The sequence below is a fragment of the Pongo abelii genome, chromosome 1 (assembly GCF_028885655.2).
Source record: "Pongo abelii isolate AG06213 chromosome 1, NHGRI_mPonAbe1-v2.0_pri, whole genome shotgun sequence".
NCBI classification, from domain to species: Eukaryota; Metazoa; Chordata; class Mammalia; order Primates; family Hominidae; genus Pongo; species Pongo abelii.
In genome coordinates, this window is record NC_071985.2 from 173,267,801 (window position 1) to 173,289,689 (window position 21,889).

Sequence of the window (21,889 nt, forward strand, 5' to 3'; positions counted from 1 at the left end):
AAAAGATTAAACAAATCCAGATAATGTTCTAAGATTAAGTATTACTGAATAGCTATTGAAAATTAATTAAGTTACTAATACAACTGAAAACACTTAACTAAAATATATAAGGCCAATTTGAAATTATAATACTCTCAAAAGACAAATGTTTGTTTGAAATGTGTGTATAACTGCATCTCCAATTATTCAAATGTGCTCCCTCAGAGAGATGGCTAATTCTATAATTTGTTTCTGAAGTCAACTGGCAAAATTAATTTGATGCATGTTGATTTTAAAATACCTGATATCCCGCATCATAAACTCTTTTTCAATCTGGTAGTTAGTTGAAAGGTACAAAATATTTTAAGGACACTTCTATTTTATGTGTTCTTTTTTGTTTTTTTGTTTGTTTTTTTTTTTTTTTTTGCAGTTTAATCAGATGTTGTAGCAGGGACTTTAACAGAGAGATTTCTTCTGGTGTTGGTGATGTGCCGTTGCTGTGCTAAGAAAGACCGCGCAGGAGTGCATGCACCAGTGTCACTGCAGGCACCACCGCCGCTCACCAGTCTAGACTCCATCCCCAGTTTCTGGAATGCTAGACTCTGAAAAAAAAATACATATATTTTTTATTTAACATGACTAAACAGAGTTTGCCAAGTGCGTCTCACATAAAGACACTTAATCCTTAAAACCAACCTATAAAGCTAAGGCTTTCCTCATTTTTATAGAAAATAAGGGTTCAGAAGCTGATTAATCTATGAAATGGTAATGCTAATAAGAAGGCACAAAATCCAGTTTCTCTATTGAATCCACTAAATTTAAAATTATTTAAAACAGTAACTTAAAATAATGGCCTGGAATTAGACCTAATTATAACAAATTTTTGTGTTTGGGCCATCACTCTACCACCTATGAGCAGACAGGTCACAATAGAATGGCTTAGATCAAAGGTTCTTGAAGGGTGGTCCCTGGATTAACAAGATTAGCATCCCTGGGAATTTGTTAAAAACACAAATTTAGGGGCCTTACCCAGACCTACTGAATCAGAAGTTCTGCCAGTGCATCTAGCAATTCATGTTTTAACAAGTCTTCTGAGGCAAGTTAATGTTGGAGAACCACCAATATAGATTAAATTTACTATAGTCTATCTCAATATTGATACCTGATAAATTACCATATTTTGGCTGTTGAGTTTCTTATAAGGGAAGTCATAACTCTCCCACTAGACCACATAACACAATTTTACTGAACTTAGCATCACTAGTAACTAGTACAGTACATGGATATTAGATGCTCAACAAATATAGGTTAAAAAAATGAATCAATCATGGACTACTTGGCTACAATATCTTCAGTGATTTATGTATCAAGAGGTCATGGAAGAACAAATGAATAATACACAGTCACTGATCTCAACTAGGATGACTGACTCATGAGAGAAAGTTCTGAGAATACCTCACACGTAATTTCCTTCAGGGCCCTTTAAGCAATATTTTACCCAATAGAAGAAAGGAAAGAGCTCAGATGAAAAGCATGGTGTCATGAAAGCATGAGCCATGTTTCAGGAAGAATAACTAGTGCTTTCTGGTGGAGCACAGCATTCACCCATGGGAATTTTATAAAGTGATATGCCTTTGTATAAATAAGAAGAGATAAAAGTAGATAATAGCCTATTCTGGCTGACTAGAATAATGCAAAAGAACCATATACATCATGAAATGCTACTCTTGAAAATATCCTACTGATACTACCAATGACAAAATAAAACACATTTCAAACTATGCTATTTTCTCCTTGGTAGGACAAAGAGACAATTATGAAGAGTAACCCCTGGATAAAAAAAAATAAAGTAATAAATACAGTAAAGGACACACAGGCTTTAGAGGATGTTAAAATAAATACTGAGTAACTAGAAGCATTTAATTTTGCATTACACAGATCTTCATATTTCTTCAGAAACCTTTTATGGGCAAAAATTGAATGTTTCAGCTCAAATAAGGCAATTTTAAAAAGGTTTATGAATTACTACACCTGTGCTTCATATGTATCAGCTAAAGGCTGATGAGTCACAATATCAAGTTAGTGGATTAGAGTCAACATTAAAGGAGAATATGACAAAACATCTGAGTGCAATACACAGGGTAACTTTTGTTTCAGTTATATACATAAACATGCTATGTCTTGGTTTATGGTATAAAATAAAATATATTTTCTTATATTGTACTTGGTCAAAAAAAAGTTTGCTCAAACACCGTTCTCATCCAATCATTTGCTGAACTTCAGCTCACCTTATTATACCAGGCAGAAACAATGAGTTTTTCTTCATAATCACGGAATTTTGCTACTTTGCATTCACTCTGGAAAAAAGATATGAGAACAATTAAAATCCCAGAAATTACCTCAAATTACTAAAGATAGAATAATTTCTTCACTATGTTCATTACTGAGAGAATCTAAAGATTGCACTTGTGAGGCACACAATGTAGTCAAATGTAAACTGAATCAAGCACAAATGCATGCCCAACACCTTTAGGAAAGAATAAGGTTTGTGACTAATAAACCTTTATTTCAAGAAATTTACAGGTAGAACAGAGTGATTTAAACATACATATACACAACTAGTGATTTTAAGGCTACTGCCCACCATATCTAGAGAAAAAAGTAACAAGTGGCTTAGGTAAACGAAACAGAGCTGCACCTCTGGAGGGGCCAAAACTAAGGAGAAAGAGGACATAGTCAAAAATGCCTGGAAAAATCTTTTTAAGTTGCCTATAAAGTTTATACAAATTTTTCTCTCTTAATTGTTGGTGGCCTGTGTACTAGATTCCATAGCCATATTTATGTGCCATCACAGAGACTGACATACTTTTCTTGAGTACCAGATATAGTTTGGTTGATATAAGTACTATTATCTTGATACACAGGAAGTTCATGATAGAAAAAGTATATGTGAACCAAGCCCAAAAGAGAGGTGATGCCCTTCTTCGGACTCACACTCACTCCAGGCACAGAATTCCCAAGAGGGATGGCAGATAGAACAGCCTCTGCTATTTACATTACATTTCTCCTTTTTACTTTTTGCAGTGTGTGTCTAGATGAATACACACAAATTAAATGCCCATGTGCTGTGACTTAACCTAAGCTTTTCCTCAGAGTCTTACAGTTACAGGGACTATTTTCTCATCATATCTGTTGGGGATGTACATTTCAAACATCAACGATGGTGTATATTTTCACTGACTTTCACTGGGACGTAAACAGAGCAACTTAGATGTCAGCGATTATCCAATTCCAGTCTCACCATTTTATAGATAAGAAGATGGCCAGCCAGAGAGGAGAAGTAACAATTTTAAGAAAAGAAGTTACTAATAATGCTGCAACCCTGGCCTCTGATTTATGTAATATTTAATGTTAGGGGTACAGAGATAAAAGAGTCTTTGCCCTCAAGACACGTCCACATGTACCAAAAAGAAAACCAATGCTGTTGTGGAATAAATTCATGAGTTCGAAGCACATGGACTCAGTGTGGAGAGTGAGACAGTATTAAACTTCCCCTAAGGAATACAGGGAAAGTTTAATAAAGAGATATTTGACTTAGAATTTCAAGAATAGCATTTCTTCAGACAGGTCTCCCTACCCAGTGCTTTTGAGAACACACAACATAGCCTGGACAAGCATTGATAGCAAGGGCATATCGGGTTGGTGTTGTACTATGGATGTAGGAAGAATGGTGTTGTACTATGGACGTAGGGAGGAGGGGGTGTTAAAGTCTTTAAGTCTTTAAATAAAAATATTTCTACCACAGTTCATACCTACTTGCTCAAATACCAAGAAAAAGGTACATAAATAGAGTGCATTTCTTTGAAATATAACATTCCTAGATGATTTAAAAAGAAACTGAATACAGCTGGGTGCGGTGGCTCACATCTGTAATCCCAGCACTCTGGGAGGCTAAGGAGAGTGGATCACTTGAGGTCAGGAGTTCCAGACCAGCCTGGCCAACGTGGCAAAACCCTATCTCTACTAAAAATACAAAAATTAGCTGGGCGTGGTGGCATGCACCTGTAATCCCAGCTACTAGGGAGGCTGAAGCAAGAGAATTGCTTGAACCTGGGAGGCGGAGGTTGCAGCGAGCCGAGATTACACCACTGCACCCCAGCCTGGGCGACAGAGCAAGACTCCATATCGAAAGAAAAAAAAAAAAGAAACTGAGTACCATTTAAGAGAATTTCAAGGCCAGTATGTAGAATTCAATATGGCTCTGCAATTATGCATCTGTTATTAAAAGGAAGTATATATTTACTTCAAGAATAGCATCAAATCTCACTACAGTATTAAATACAGTAGTTTTGTAAAACACTTTGCAAAGGAAACCAGAACGTGCTCAATTATAAATCTAAGAATACAGAATTCCATAGTGACATACTTACCTAAGGCTCATAAAAATAATATAACCACTAACACAAAAATATCTTTAATATTTAAAGACTCAGCTAATTAATGAGAGCATGCCATTACTAATATAACTTTACATGATTAATAACTAAGAATTCCACTTTAGTTCAGGAGTTCACTGGGATTCTGTGAGTACTTCCTTCTCCCAGAAATTCCACTATTAATAAGTTTGTTTAGGTTCAGGTGAGAAACGGCTGAAGACAAGAAAAATGTGGTTGACTGAATCAACACAGTATCTTTTTTAAACGGTAAAGATCAGGTTTATATCCCCCAAATGAAATCATATTTGCATAATTTTAAAAGAAACATTATAGCAGGTCTCTGTTAGAAAGTCAGGGATAGCCATATAATGCCTATTATTGACAAGAAGAGCTACAACTACAACGCTGCATATAAACAGGGTATATGAGCTACACACAGACCATCTATTGGGCGGCCAGTGAGATGCTTTGTAATAAACACACTGGGTGCTAAAACATGACATTTTTAACTTCTTGTAAAACTTGATCATTAATGGCAAATATATGACAGCAGTTAATTACCAGGATTCTACAAAATAATTAAGAGATGAGTAAATATAAAAGTTTTACCTCCAGAATCTCAATTCTTCTCTCTTTCTCTGCCAACTGCTTTCTTAGTAGCATTATTTCAGCTGATGCTGGATTTAACTTGGGATCCAAAGTTTTTATTACCTGTTTAAAGAAAAAAATACTATGTTCACTTTATATTTTGAAGTATTAAAACATACAGAACATATCTTACAAAAACTGTGTAAGTGAGGTGGAAAATAATCCACAAAGTCATCCAAGAGCTAACTGTAGCTTGTTTTACAATCCTAATTGGGATAACAAAAATAACTCATTCTATATACAAGAAACAGTACAAAAATTCGGTACAAAAATATAAATGTCCCCATTCCAAAAACAAATTTCCCTTCTCCAAGGCTCAGTACATGGAAATAGTTATTTAGCCTTTTCAATACTCAAACTTTAGGCATTAAAGTCTTGAAATAACCCTTTCTATATTTATTTGACTTGAGAATTTTTTAAAAAATCAAAATGAATTCAATAACTCTAAGGAAACTTATTGATTTTATAAAGTAAGAATAACACACAGAAGAAATTCTTAGCAATAATCTTTTTTACTATTATTATCCAGTCAAGTGTAATTCAATATATAAGATCAATATAATAAATGCTGGTGATTTTATTTGCAAAAGGTAGGGTGCTGAATCGCATTTATGTTATTACTAAAAATTGAGTAAAAAGATATGTTTGACCAGAATGTAGTAAAGAGATTCAGCTAAACTATGGAGATAGCATTCTGTTAGAAAACCAATTCAGAAATGTCAAGAATATATTTCAAGCAAAAACCATAAATTTCAAACAGGGACATCTGCATGATGTAGTTATAAAACTATTAAAAATATTTAAAATTATTTAATGAGTTAGGAAAATTTCATCTATATTTATAAAGGAAAAAGAAGAAGACTGGATGGTAAAATACCAAAATACTATTGTGGCTCCTTCATTCATTCAAAAATCATTTATTGAGTGACAACTATGTGGTAGATACTGGCAGATGAGGATTCAGCAATTTATGGGAGACATGGTGCCTGCCCTCATGGAATGCACATCATAAAAGCAGAATACACTGAATAATTTATATCAATTTAATTACAAAGAGCAAATCATAGTTTATCATCTCTAAGTGATAAATGGTTGTGATTTGTATATTTTCTGAATTTTCTACAATGGACATGTTATTACTTTAGCCAGTATCTTAACCATTATTTAAACCTCTTGCCCCAAATTAGGTAATGGGGAAAAAAATCATATTTATGAAAGCAAGCAACTGTCTTTTAAATGATATTAATCAATGGTGGCAAAAATGTGGTATTCATTGTCATGGTTTTGTTCAATTAGTTATAGTCCTCTTAAAATGTCATTTAGAAATACATATCAAGCATCTTATGGTCTTATCCTATGACCCAATACTTGCATTTCTAGGAAATAAGGTTAAGATAATAAACTAAAATAAAGAGAAAACTTTCTGTATAATTATGTTGACTACAGTCTTATTTATAGGAGCAAAAAAGGAAAAGGAAATGAATACAGATTATTTCCAACAGTAGGATAATGCTTAAGTAAACTATATCCCACACAACTAAGTATTATATAGGCATTATTTTACTTTTGCAAAGTCTGTTCCATAAATGTAGTGTGGTCACATGCCTGCGCTCCAAAGTGGGAGTGAAAGTGATTTATGCTGTTTTCAGGCCTCGCCCATTACATATCTCCTATGCAATCTAGGCTGTCTTTCTTCACTTGACCTAGTTGGACAAGGTCAAGTGAACCTGGGATCCCTATGCTGAAGAAGGCAGAGCCTCTGTCAGCTTAGGACTCTGAATGACTACATGTAGAAGTGTCCCTTCCCCATTTATGATTGGACTCAATGTGACTATGAAGTAAACCTCTACCTTTTTAAACCTTGAGTGTGATGAACATTTGAAAAGTGTTTAACTGTCTAATCTAAAACTAAATGCTACAACAATTTCAAATATATTTAAAAAGCTAAATTTTACAAAAGATAAAATGTTCATTTTGCTATTTCTAGAAAAACTGTATTCTTAGAAAATTTGCAAGAATTCTGGGCTTATTTTGCCAAGAACTAAAGATTCCATACATTATAGCCATCACTCTCTCTGACATCACTACAGTCTGTCTAAACAGTCTCTATTAGCTATGGCTTATTTTATCTGACACTGATGAGTGAGACTGAGAGTATGAGAACTGATTGGGAAATACCACAGAAACCTGACAGGTAAGGCAATACAGTTAAGAGAGAAGTGATTAGATACAGATACAAGAATGGCAGAAAAATCCGGTGAAATGGGCCTTGCTAAAACACAGGCCACAAAGTCTTGAGCTCCGAAAGATAAGTCACTCACATTTCTGGCTTTCTCCAAGTACATTTTATATCTTTCCTCCATTGCTTTCATATCTTCATCTTTCTTCTGAAGAGCAGCTTCAAGTTCATTGATCTTTTGTACTATTAGTAAAAATAAAATGAAACAATCAGTTATTAATATTTACTACCTATTAAAATACTTCATCCTCACATAAAATTATGTTTATATTTATTTTCTAAAGACTGATAAGAGAACTTAAAAGACTGTTATTTATTCTTTGTAATGAATCCTTATCTAAAAGTTTTGAAATACAACCAACACATCCTCAATCATTTATTATTTGACCCTTAAAAATATCTACAATCTGCTTTATTAGATCTTTTTCTCCTTTCTATCAAGTATAAATAGCAAATATACCTTACAGTAAGCACAACCACAAGAAAAATAAAGCATTTCTACACAATGTTTTAAAGTTCATATCAATCTGATTTGAAATCATTTTTATCCACATTTCCACAGATTAATCTTATTTTTTAATGTTTGATACTCCTGTATATCCATCAATTCCTTTTATTAGATTTTTTGCTTTAATAATATATCATTTATTAATGACTTCAGCACTAAAAATTATCATAGTCCTTATTTACAATATGTGTATCTACACATTGTGCAAAAACTTACGCATAGACCTTGCATCCTTCAATAAAAAAGGGTAAGTCCTTAGATATATTATTGTCTGATCCAAGTTTTCACAGATACCTACCATTTTGATTTATATCTGGCTGAAGATCTTCAATGAGTTCTTGTTTCTTCTGTAATTCTTCATGGACCTCTGTGAGTTTTTCCCTAAGTGGTAGAAAAAGCATGGAGACAGGTCTCTGCCATATAACATTTGTGGACCTTGGGCAAGTTGCTTTCTGACCCTTGGATCCTCATCTGTGAAATGGGAATACTATCTGCCTGACTACAGGGGTTGTCATGAGGATGTAAACAGTCAGGCACATAGCAGGTGCCAAAAAGGTTAAATTGTTTCCCTTGCCACCTTCGCTTCCTAAGAAAGTAAAATATTTTATAGGTTTAACATCCCATATAATCTAGTTGTGATAGTTAATCTGTTTTTTTAAACTTTTCAAATGATATTAACAACTGAAAGACGTAGGAGTTTGGGATGGGGGTAGCAGGGAGGCTGAATCTTTAGCATGCTTTTCACTTTTGCAGCAAGTGTATCAATTAGCATCAGGATATTTGCTTTTCTAAACAAAATCCAAAAATGAGATTAACTTTAGAGGCTTTTACAACCCCTCCCTTCTCATATTTGAAAAGAAATATCAGTTTTACTTACATATGAGCTTCCAACTTCTGCTTTAATTTGCTGGACTATAAAATTTAAAAAAAATGCTGTAAGATGACTATCTTGACAAAGGTCAATTTTCCAGACATCGAAATCTCTTTACGTCCTTTTGAAGGTGTACCAGGCAAAATTATAAATATTTTTAAAATTTGTATTTCTAATAACACACTTTAAGAAGCATGAACTTTTTAGGTTCTTTTTTTACTTCAAAAAGGAAAGGAAAAATAGAAAATGAAATATAAAAAGGTACAAAAACAGAAAGAAAAATGCCTCATGTTTCTGAATGTAATAAAAATTAAATCTGAACTTGAAAAACACCAAATGCAAGCTGAATGTGATATACTGAGGAGTATCAAACATTAAAATATTTTAAAAATCATTTATTCAGAATAAAAATTTTAAGATTTTGGGCCTCTTATGAGGAACAAACTTAAAGATCTAAAATAATTATCTTTATAATAAAACTTTATTATTATAGTTGTAAATACTTTAATAACTAACATCAAAATGAAGCAACTGGATATTGTTAAAAAGCAAAATTTTAAACATACAATTTCCTCTTTTAAAAACCAGTACTTTAAATTGCAATAGTCATTCGGCATCTACTGTATAGGTGAAGTATTTAAAATATATAATCTGAAATACAAGTTGGATACCAATATATTAAAATAATAAAGACATTTATCTTTAAAACACTGCAAGCCAAAATGTGCTCCCCCCAAAAGACCTCATTTTAAAAGTATTCTCTAGTATGGCTTAAAATAATATTTGTATTAGAGAAGTTACAATACCGTATATATGCACATATGAGATGCCGCCATGCATGAGACGATTTCTATTTTCCAAGCCCCCAGGGAAAAAAAAAGAAAATAATATAAAGCACATAAAAGACAGAAAGGAAATGCAACTCTTTCAATTTTCCTTTTCATCTCTTTACTCTGCAGAGTTTCCTCCCCCATCAACACAGGTATAATCACCTAGCATTGTATCTAATCTCAATCAATCAAGATATCCCTAACACATATCTAGTCCTTTTTTCTTGTTATTTTTAATTAAGTACAACAATCTCTCAATCATTACTTCTTTTTCTCTTCACATAAAAAGATCAAACTATAGAAAAGTTGCTAGGTATAGTCAGATTTTGGCTAAGTTTGATCTCTTTTAAATCCTCTTATCTCTGCTCTCACAATATCTGCTGTCAAAATCCATCAGAAAACGGTAAGGAAGGAGGAAGAAATGAGTGATGCCTCCAAGGCTGCATTAAAGTTTCTGTCCTTCAGAGATGGGTATAATCCATTTTTGGCATGCTCTTTAGGTAGAAATCATTTTCCCATTCTCTCTTTTCCTATTAGAAGGTTTCCTCAATTCTGATTACTAATTACTCTCATTTGGATTTTTCTCAGGCCAGCCCTGTTGGAATTCCAGCAGAACTATGAAGGCCTCAATTGTAGTATGCTCTCAATAAAGAATAATCATGAACTTTGGTATAGCTGCTGAATGATGTTGAATGATGATCAAGAATCATCACGAACTTTGGTATAGCTATTGAAGTAGGACAGACAGAAATCACCTTCCAATGTAGATGATCAACTGACAGGCTCCAAGTTGGCAAAATCACTGCATCTATTATGCAGATATATACGGTATTTAAGGGTATTCTCAATGATAAGGGCTGTACTTTCCCATACAAGATTAATTTGGGCATCATGATCTATTAAAGAAAAGCCATACACAGCAGAATTATTATAATTTCTAAGTTACTTACACTTTCGCCTTCAGACTTGGAACCTTGTTCCTGTAAAGACTTCTGGAGGTCCTCAATCTGCTGCTGCAATTCTCTAATACGCTCTTTGCTCAGCCTATTGTAAGATGGGTCATAAGCATTTACTTGTATTGAAAGTCAAAGCAGTTAAGGATCTACAAAGGTACATTCAGTTAGCAATTTAAGTAAAAAATATTTTTATAGCAATGACAAATGCGGAATAATTATCTGTGCCTGGCTACAATATGAAGTAGGGCAGGCTACATCTAAGAAAATACTTTTTAAAAGAAAACTTTTTTCCTGAAAGTATATATGCCTACATTTAAAATTTTAAGGAACTTAAATGTAGGTGGCAAAAACATTTCTACACTGTACTCACTGGTAGAAAAATCAGAAAACCAGCTCAATTTTTCTACAGTTGTATTTTTAATGAATGAAAACTAGATTTCCATCTTCTGTTTCAGATTTCACAGTGTATTGAAAGAGGAAGGTCACCATTTTCCAATCATTTCCACAAGTTTTTTTAAATTTAAGTTAAAGGGACTGCCACTAGCAACTAATTCAGCTTCTAATGTGGCAAAATCTCATTCTTTAAAACCCTGCTTTGGAGTTACTTCCACTGGAAGTTACTAGGAAGAGTTAGTATCTCCCTCTCCCTCTATGTATATCCACACACATACACTCACCTGCCTGCTATAATATTCTATTGTTGCAGTTATCACATAATATAACAATTATCTATTTACATGTCTGCTTTCCTATGTTAATTCCTTAAAAGCTTATATGATTTTCGCAGTGCTAACAACTTGTCTTGAACTGAATAAGACAGTAATATGTAATGGTCTCTTCAGAAAAGTGTTAACAACTGGTATTGAACTGAGTAAGATGATAATATTTAATGGTCTCTTCAGAAAAGTGCTAACAACTGGTATTGAACTGAATAAAATAGTAATATTTAATGGTCTCTTTAGAAAACTAAATTGTTATTCTTCTTTTAACCACCGTTTATGTAACCTTATACACACAAGTTATACACAAGTTTGAGAAAGGTAAGATTCAAGTGTGTCTAAAATTTCTGTTGGTGTCTAGGATTCAATAAAGGTTAAACAAATCCAAATACCCTTATAGTAAGTATGCCATTTATAAACGGCAAGTTACCATAGTAGTTAGGAGTAAAGACTCAGTAATCAGATTGACAGAGAGTTCATTATGGAGGATCCAGAACTACTAGGTGTATAACTTTAGGTATGTTATTTAACTTCTCTGTATCCATATTCCTTATCCATAGAAAAAGAGCTAATCATGGTTACTATTTCATAAGAGTTATTATGAGGATTTACTGAGTTAATAGCAAAAAAGTACTTAGAAAAGCATATTATAATAAGTTTTGAGCACTTCATTGATACCACATAAGCACATCATTTGCTTTAAGCTCATTATCTGTAGTCTTCCTAACAACTTGTATTTACACCTGAAGACACTGAGTGTAAGTTTAAGTAACTTGTCCAGAAACAGTTAATAAGTTAAATTAGAAGTGGTATTTAAATTTGATTCCACAATCTATATCTCATCTATGCACTAGACTTCAGTAGAAAGCCAAACTGTCATTTATTCATTTGTCAAACTGTCTGAATTGTGAACATATCTAAATGAAATTCAAGAATAAGTAGCCTGGTGGGCCAGACACAGTGGCTCATGTTTGTAATCCCAGCAACTATGGAAGGCTGAGGCAGGTGGATTACATGAGGTCAGGAGTTCGAGACCAGCCCAGCCAACATGGTGAAGCCCCATCTCTACTAATAATACAAAAATTGGCCGGGCATGGTGGCTCACGCCTGTAATCCCAGCACTTTGGGAGGCTGGGGTGGGTGGATCATGAGGTCAGGAGATTGAGACCAGCCTGGTCAACACGGTGAAACCCCATCTCTACTAAAAATACAAAAAAAATTAGCCAGGCGTAGTGGCGTGTGCGTATAGTCCCATCTACTTGGGAGGATGAGGCAGGAGAATCGCTTGAACCTGTGAGGCGGAAGTTGCAGTGAGTCGAGATCGTGCTATTGCACTCTAGCCTGGGTGACAGAGCAAGACTCCGTCTCAAAAAAAAAAAAAAAAAAGAAAAGAAAACAAATACAAAAACTATCCAGGCATGGTGGTGCATGTCTCTAATTGCAGCTACTCAGGAGGCTGAGGCATGAGAATCACTTGAACTGGGGAGGTGGAAGCTGCAATGAGCAGAGATCACGCGACTGTACTCCAGCCTGGGTGACAGAGGGAGACTCTGTCTCAAAAAGAATACAAAGAATAAGTAGCCTGGTTAACCAAGAATGCTGAAATTAATGGATTATCCATATATTTTATAAATATAACTGAAATGAATCACCTGACTTCTTTCACAGAGTGAAGCTTATAGTGATGAAAGACTACTAACAAAAATATTAAACTATTTCTAGGTAATTCTAATTACTTTAGCTACAATAATATTTTCCATTTCTGTGAATCAAGATTTTATGGCTCGGTAATAAAATCACCAAGATTTTCAATTACTAAGGAGCACATCACCTCTGCTCAGTTTCCAATTCATTCATCTTACGGTGTTTCTGTTCTAGCTGCTCCTGAAGTTCCTCAATACGTTCATTCTCAGAGCCCTCTTGCTGTAAGCGAAGCATCTTATTTTCATGTTGCAGTCGAATAAACACCTCCCTGATGTTACAAAGCAAAATCTTTTTTAATTTTTAAAAATATGAATCATTATATTCTTTAGTTAAAAAAAGGAAATTCCTGTCCACTTAATAGCTACCATTTTAAGATGCAAGCAGGACCAGCTAGCACAGCTGGTAGGGCATGAAACTCTTAAACTTCAACAAAAGCTTCTGAAAGTGTTTAAGAAAAAATTATGTAAACTGCAAGACTGTGCCTTTAAAAAAAAGCAGTAAAATTTTATAGGTACCATATAGGATTATGCTATAAATCATTAAATTGTTATTATGCCATTCCTGAAGAGATAATAGAAATTATTTTACTTTGGTAATTTAGAAACTATTCGCTAAAGGAAACAAATAGTATATGCTTAGAAAACACATAAAAGAAAAGCAATAGATTTAAGAAACTATAGTTTGACTAAAATTTTAATATATACCTTATAATGGCAATAAGAAAGTTTCTAGATCTTTTGTTTCTGAAAAAAATTTTATTAAAGATTTACAAGTACTTTTAAAAAATGCAACTTTTTATTAATATTATTGATATTAATATTATTTGTATTAAATAGGAAAGTAATACTCTCCCTTAGTTGTTCCCCTGCCAAATCCCATTCTTCAAAAGCAACTAATTTCAATTAATCTCAATTTTTGTAATTCTGAATGCCAATAGTATAACTCTAAAAAAAAAAGCTCATATGGCTATTTTTTAAATTACTAATTTTAAGTTAATGATTGACTCCCCACTAAGCAAGATAAGTAACTTTTCTCACTTTACACATATACCACTTCTCCAATCAAAGACTTGTGAAATCATAGTGATTTTTGTTTTCTAATAATTTCCTAACTTTAAAGTATATACTTAAATCTCCCTAGTTAAAGCAATTATAACATAGCACCTGGGGGTCATGTCATGTTATAAAAACTAAAATATGTTATTCAACAGGTTTCTGAAATTTTACTTCTGATAAAATTTTAAATTGTTGTGGTAGCAATAATAATCTGATTTAGAAAGTTCAAGTAGAAACAGCAATTTTCAGCTCTATGAGTCATAAAATAAGTTTTTAAAGGCCAAGACATTTACAAAAAACAAAAAAATTATAATATTAAATATAATTCTATCAAGTTACAAAACAAATTTACCTATATTCCACTGGCATAATCTCAGCGGCAAGATTCTCATAACTTTTTGTAGCAGATGCATCTAAAAAATAACAAAAAATAAATTAGCATTTCAGTATTTCAACTATTTTAAAAAACCCTCCCTCCTTCCCCACCTCCCTCGCTTCCTTTTTCTTTCTTTCGATAGGGTCTCTCTCTGTCCAAAAACCCTAACCCCCCACTCCCCTCCCCTCCCCTCCCCTCTCCTTTCCTTTCCTTCCTTTCCCTCCCTCACGTGCTCCTTCCTTCCTTCCTTCCTTCCCTCCTTTCTTTCCTTTCTCTCTTTCTCTCTTTTTCTCTTTCACACCAAGGCTGGAGTGCAGTGGTGCAATCAGAGCTCACTGCAACTTCAAACTCCTAGGCTCAAGTGATCCTCCCTCCTCGGCCTCCCAGAGCTAGGACTACAGGCATGCGCCACCATAACAGGTTAAGTTTTTATTTTTTGTTGAATGGAGTCCCACTATGCTGCCCAGGCTGAAACTCTTCTAAATCTAACAAAATTAACCTGTTTGGTTTAGGTGGTCCTGTTGTACTTGTGAACATCGAAGCTCTTCATTCGTTTCTTTCAAAGTATCACGCTGCTCAATTAGTCTCTGAAAAGAATTGTTAATATCAGCAAAGTATTGAATTCTGCCTATAAACAATGTACTTTATGCTTACAATAATTTATCTTAACTAGTTTAATAGTTGTTGCTTAATTTTAAGCGAAAATGTTTTAGTTTTAAGAAGCTCATTTTCTATTAAGTTACATAAGTAATGTGTCTTTGTACATGGTTTTGACTTCCCCATCAGATAGCTTATCTTTGAACAAAATGAATGCAATTATGTAACAGAGGACAGATATGCAACTGGGGTAATAAAAAAGCATGGACTTTGGAGGCATAAAGACCATGGTTTGAATACCAATTTCACCACTTCCTAGCTATATTGTCTTAGGCAACTTATATAACTCTTTGGCTTTAGTATCCATAACTTCAAAATAGGAATACAGATACATAAACCCTTGCAAAGGTGTTCTGAGTAACAAAGGTGGTATTAGTCAAGGATCTAGAATATAGGTTAGTGTGTAAGAGATGCCGGAGACTAGTTACTTCTTTTTACCACTTGTGAAACTCAACTGGAAGAAGTGATAAGTAGTATCCTGGAGGTACACATTGGCGGAAAAACACCATTTCCCAAGGACAGCAAGCTGGTACTTCATATCATTGACTATTTTATTTTAGAGCCTACACCAATGACAAACTTCTAGGTTACGAACAGAAGGCTCATGTTTAAATCATTTTCCCAGAACTTGAAAAGTACTACTGAATATAAAATCATGTATTAAATGCTGTTATGTTCCAAGTCAATAAACAAAGCCCTAATTAGTCCATTACGTGTTTCAAGTCAATTTAGCAGTAAACTGGTAACTGATTCAAGGGGTCCGTAGGTGCCTTAAGGATCTCTGAACCCTAAAGTTGGAAATCTAGCAGGAGCAGGCACAAAGACCTCTGTAAATCTGTTCCTCCGTTAACGTAATGCACACACTAGCACATTTGTCATTATCAACTATTTCAGAATTCTGGGAATAAACCAAAGGCCTACAACAGTCTGGTGAGCATTTATTAAAGTAAACCTGCTAAACCTTGGTTAAAACAGCAAGCTTTTTGCTCTTTTAACTTTTCTAACTACTATTCCCGTCTCCCCAGCTCTGCAGTAACCTTGAAAACAAGCAGCCTTTCAATCGCTGTAGCTGTGAAAACCAGCAGCTCTAGCAGCCACCAGAATGGGCACAGACTGGATGGATATGGGGCTCCCTTAAAAAGCCCCATCCACAGAGAATTGTCACTGTTTAACCTGTCTTGCAGCTTCCTAAATCCCATTTATAGGGACTCTTCATGATTTGACCTGATTCACTGCTTGCTGTGCGGGAAATATTTCCGAGACATTTGGCAAATAGAATCATCAGCAACTGTTTACCACCACAGGTACTGAAGGCTGTGATAATGGCTACGGTACACAAGAGCCTGGCCAAAAATTTGCAAGAAAGATCTGAGAAACAAGATGTCCATAGGAATGTTTAAAAAGCTCTGACATGTTCCTGGAGATCTCGAAGGTCAGCCAAGTACAGGGCTGTGCACATGCCCAGAAAAGACATGAGAGGGCCCGCATTGTCTCAGCACTGGATAAACATGAGGCCCTGAACAAACAGGAAAGTAAAGGCAGAATTTCAAACTGCCTAAGCACTGAAGGTGTTTTCCAACACACATAATGTCACAGCCTTTACCAAAGACTCAAGGCATCTATGGTAATCTCTGACCAATCGTGAACTAACCACTGTGGTAACTGAGCAGAAACTTCAGTGGCTACACAATACAAAGAATGCGGGCTTTACAGAATTAGTCCCAAAAAGTCACTTAAAAAACAAACAGCAACAACAATAAACCCTAAGAATGGAAAAAGTCTGATTTCCAGATTTGAAATTTTATATTATTTTAAATGTCAGATTTTCAACAAAAATACAAAATATAAAAACAGAATAGCCTATACACAGGGTGAAAAAAAAAAAGTCAACAGAAACAGGCAGTGAGAGTGCCAGTGGGTAGACAGACTAGACTAAGACAGAGAGAGCTATTCTAAGTATGTTCAAAGAACTAAAGCAAACCATTTGTAAAGAATTAAAAGAAATTATAGCAATGTCTCAGCAGAGTGTAAGAGAATTTATTAAAAAGAAATAACTAGAAATTTTGAGTTGAAAAGAACAATAAATGATATAAAAAATTCACTATAGGGGCTGGTTGTGGTAGCTCCTGCCTGGAATCCCAGTATTTTAAGAGCTAAGGTGAAAGGATTGTTCGAGGCAAGGAGTTCAAGACCAACCTGGCCAACATAGTGAGTCCCCATGTCTAAAAAAAAAAAAAGCAAAGCAAAACAAACAAACAAACAATTCACTATGGGAGGCTGAGGTGGGCCGATTCCCAGGAGCTTGACCAGCCTGGGCAACATGGCAAACCCTGTCTCTACAAAAAAAATATATATATATATAAATTAGCTGGGTATGGTGGAGTGTGCTTGTAGTCCCAACTACTAGGGAGACTGAGGCAAGAAGACTGCTTGATGCCCAAGGGGTTGAGGCTTCAATGAGCCATGACTGCACCACTGCACTCCAGCCTGGATGACAGAGCAAGACCACGTCTCAAAAAAAAATAAAATAAAAGAACTAGATGGGCTCAGTGCAGACTTCAGCAGAGGAGTATCAGAAAGCTGTAGGACTCCATCAAGTGTGCCAATATACACATAACAGGAAACCCAGAAGAAAAGAAAAATTGCTAAAAACTTGCCAAATTTTATGAAAAGTTATAAAATTTCCTTATTCTTTAAAAATGGCACATGCATGCGAATGTTTACTGCAGCACTATTCATAATAGCAAAATCATGGAATCAGTCTAAATGCTCATTAATGACAGATTGGATAAAGAAAATGTGGTACATATACACCATGGAATACTATGCAGCCATAAAAAAGAGCAAGATCATGTCTTTTGCAGGAACATGGATGGAGGTGGAGGCTATTATCCTTAGCAAACTAACACAGGAACAGAAAACCAAATACCACATATTCTCACAAGTGGAAGCTAAATGATGAGAACTCATGAACACAAAGAAGGGAACAACAGACACTGGGGTTTACTTGAGAGTGGAGGGTTGGTGGAGAGAGAGGAGCAGAAAAGATAACTGTCGGGTACTGGGCTTAATACCTGGTTGAGGAAACAATCTTTACAACAAATCCCCATGACATGAGTTGACCTATATAACAAACCTTCATATGTATCCCTGAACCTAAAATAAAGTGTTTTTTTGTTTTTGTTTAAAAGAAAAAAAAAAGGTTTGCTTTAGTTCTTTGAACATACTTAGAATAGCTCTCTCTGTGTTAGTCTAGTATATCCACCCATTAGGACACCTCACTGGCTGTTTCTGTTGACTGCTTGTTGTTGTTGTTGTTTTACCATGTATAGGCTACCCTGTTTCTTTGTATATCTTGCATTTTTGTTGAAAACCTGACATTTAAATAATATAATATTTCAAATCTGGAAATCAAATTTTTTCCAACCTTGGATCATCAATCTACAGTTCTAAGAAATTCAACAAATTCAAAGTACAATAAACTAAAAAGGATCCACACACCTGGATATATCAAAGTCAAACTGCTGAAAGCCAAGGGCAAAGCGAAAATCTTGAAAGCAGCAAGAGAAAAAGGATTCATCACATAAAAGGAGCTTAATAAGATTAACAGTAGATTTCTCATCCAATAATGGAGGCCATAACACAGTAGGATGACATAAAATGCTAAAAGAAAAAGACTGTGAAACAAGAATTTTGTATCTAGCAATACATCTTTTGAATATGAAAGATGAACTGAAATTTTTCCAAGAGTAAAAAAAAAACAAAACAGAGAATGTATCATTAGCAGACTTTCTCTATAGAAAAATACTAAAAGGAGTCCTTCAGGTTGAAATAAAAGGACACTACTGAGAAATTTGAATTTAGCCAAAGAAACACCACCAACAGAGGTAACTATATACACAAATATATTTTAATGGCTAGGCACGGTGGCTTATGCCTGTAATCCCAGCACTTTGGGAGGTCGAGGCAGGTGGGTCACAAGGTCAGGAGTTTGAGACCAGCCTGACCAACATGGTGAAACCCCGTCTCTATTAAAAATACAAAAATTAGGCATGGTGGTGCGCGCCTGTAATCCCAGCTACTCAGGAGGCTGAGCCAGGAGAATTGCTTGAACCCAGGAGGCAGAGGTTGTAGTGAGCCAAAATCGTGTCACTGCACTCCAGCCTGGGCAACAGAGGGAGACTCCGTCTTAAAATATATATATATTATTTTAATGTATATTATATATATAGATTTATATATATAATATATATAGATTTATATATAATATATATTTAATGTATATTATATATAGATTAATGTATTTTTAACTTTTAGTCTACAATTTGATTTAAAAGACAATAGTATAAAGCATTAATTATAAAACACTATTAATGAGTTTATAATGTATAAAGATGTAATTTGTATGACAGTAACAGCATAAAGCAGAGGGGAGGAAAAGTTTTTATTTTGGAGTAGTTTTCAGTATACTATTGAAATTAAGTTTACCATTTACTCTAAATGGATTGTTTCAAGGTAAGATGCTAATTGTAATCCCCCATAACAGCCATCAGAAAATAGCTTTTAAAAACTAGTCAAAGAAACTAAGGAACTAAACTGGTATATTGAAAATGTCTAACACAAAAGGCAGTAGTAGAAAAATGGAGGAGAAAAAAAGACACACAGAAAACAAAATAAAATGGTAGACCTAAATGCTATTTTTATCGGTAATTACATTAAATGTAAATGGATTCCAAACTCCAATTGAAAAGCAAATACTGGCAGAATCGATTTAAAATGATCCAAGTAAATGCTAGGTGAAAGAAATAGATCTTAGTATCAAAGACACAAATATAGTTTGAAAATAAAAGGGTGAAAAAAATGATGCAAACAGTAACCAAAAGAAAGATACAGGGCTATACTAATATTAAACAAAACAGACTTTAAGATAAATATTGTAACCAGAAAAAAGACAGACATTAGAAAAATCAATCTATCAGGAAGATATAACAATTACAAACATAAATGAACCTAACAGACCTAAAATACATGAGGTAAAAACTGACGGAATTAAAGGGAAAAAGAGATGATATAACAATTGGAAATATCAGTATCCTACTTTCAATAATAGATAGAACTATACACAAAGATTCAAGGTAGAATACTTGAACAATACTATAAACCAACTAGACCTAACTGACATATATAGAATACTTTACCCAACAGTAGAATACACATTTTTTAAAAATCCACATGGAACACTCTGCAGAACAGACCATATGCTAGGCCATAATACAGGGCTCAATAAATTTAAAAGGACTGAATGCACACAACGTATGTTCTCTGACCACAATGGAATTAAATAAATCAATGACACAAGGAGATTTAGGATATTCACAAATATGTGAAAATTGAGCAAGATACTCATAAGTAACCAGTGTGTCAAAGAAGAAATCATAAGGGAAAAAAAATTCAAAAGAATTAAACAAAAATGCAATATGCCAAAACACAGGATGTAGCAAAATAAATCCTGAGGTAAATTTACAGCTGTATCTATATTAAAAAAACAAGAAAAATTCCAAATCAATAACTTAACTTTCTATCTTAACTAGGAAAAAAAAAACTTATACACAAAGGAATTTGTGTTCCTTTACCAATGACTTATTAAAGATTATAGTAAAAATAGAGAATAGAAAACAAATTTTAAAACCACAAGTTAGTTATTTGAAAAGATCAACAAAATTGACAAATCTTTAGCTAAACTAAACCAAGAAAAAAAAACAGAGAAATTCAAATTACAAAAATCACAAATAAAGGAGAGGATATCACTACTTAGCAAAATTCTCTTGTTTCTCACAGAAATAAAGAAGAAACAACAATAAACAACTGTATGCCAATAAATTAGATAAATTAAATTGACAAATCTCTAGAAAGAAACAAACTAGTAACGCTAGCTCAAGAAGTCATAGAATAGCTGAATAGACCTAGAGCAACTAAAAAGATTGAATTAGTAATTTATTAACTTCCTACAAATAAAGCTCAGGCCCAGAAAACTGAACTCCACAAAACATTTAAAGAAGAATTAATACCAATTTTCATGAACTTTCCCAAAACATAAAAAAGCAGGGAAAATTTCTCAACTCACTCTATGTGACCAGTGATACCAAAAACAGGTATGACCTCACAAGAACATTACAAACCAATATCCCTTATAATACCGATGGAAAAATCTTCAATGAAATATTTGCAAACAGAATCTGGCAATATACTTTTTAAAGTATATATTATGAACAAGTAGAATTTATCTCAGTAATGCAAGATCGGTTTAACATGAAAAAAATCAATGTAATACATCATATTAATATAATAAAGTACAAATACTATATATCATCTCACTGATCCAGAAAAAGCATCTGACAAAATCCGATACTCTTTTAGGATAACAGCATGCAACAAACTACGAATAGAAGGAAAATTCTTCAACCTTGTAGAGGGCATCCAAAAACAAAAACGAAAACAAAGAACTCACAGCTAGTATCATACATACTGGTGAAAAATTCTATGCTTTTCCCCTAAGATCAGAACCTAAAGAATGATATCTGTTCATGCCACTTTTATTTAAGATTGTACTGACAATTCTAGCCAGTACAACTTAGCAAGAAAAATAAAAATTATCAGAATTGCAAATGAAGAAGTAAAACCAATTCTATTTGCAGAGGTCGTAATCTTACCTACAGATAATCCTGAGAAACTTACCAAAAAACTATAACTAGTAAACAAATTCAAAAAGGCTGGAAGATTCATGATCAATGCACAAAACTCCATCAAATTTCTATATATTAGCAGTTAACAAATCCAAAAATGATATTGATAATTTTATTTAAAATAACAACAAAAAGAATGAAACACTTAGGAATACATGTTTAAAAGGT

General features: G+C 33.9%; 1 protein-coding gene across 1 annotated transcript in view; it reads right to left on the reverse strand.

The window, feature by feature from the left end:
• Window positions 1–365: 365 nt before the first annotated feature.
• Window positions 366–21,889, reverse strand: part of HOOK1 (hook microtubule tethering protein 1) — a 58,393-nt gene continuing 36,869 nt past the window's right edge. The window contains exons 14-23 of the mRNA XM_009249644.4: window positions 14,821–14,908; window positions 14,298–14,358; window positions 13,018–13,158; window positions 10,462–10,555; window positions 8,688–8,722; window positions 8,109–8,191; window positions 7,385–7,485; window positions 5,025–5,126; window positions 2,268–2,336; window positions 366–581 (exon numbers count right to left, since the gene is read on the reverse strand). Coding sequence (XP_009247919.1) covers window positions 411–581; window positions 2,268–2,336; window positions 5,025–5,126; window positions 7,385–7,485; window positions 8,109–8,191; window positions 8,688–8,722; window positions 10,462–10,555; window positions 13,018–13,158; window positions 14,298–14,358; window positions 14,821–14,908 — 945 coding nt within the window. The 3' untranslated portion in view covers window positions 366–410. The remainder of the gene's footprint in view (window positions 582–2,267; window positions 2,337–5,024; window positions 5,127–7,384; window positions 7,486–8,108; window positions 8,192–8,687; window positions 8,723–10,461; window positions 10,556–13,017; window positions 13,159–14,297; window positions 14,359–14,820; window positions 14,909–21,889) is intronic.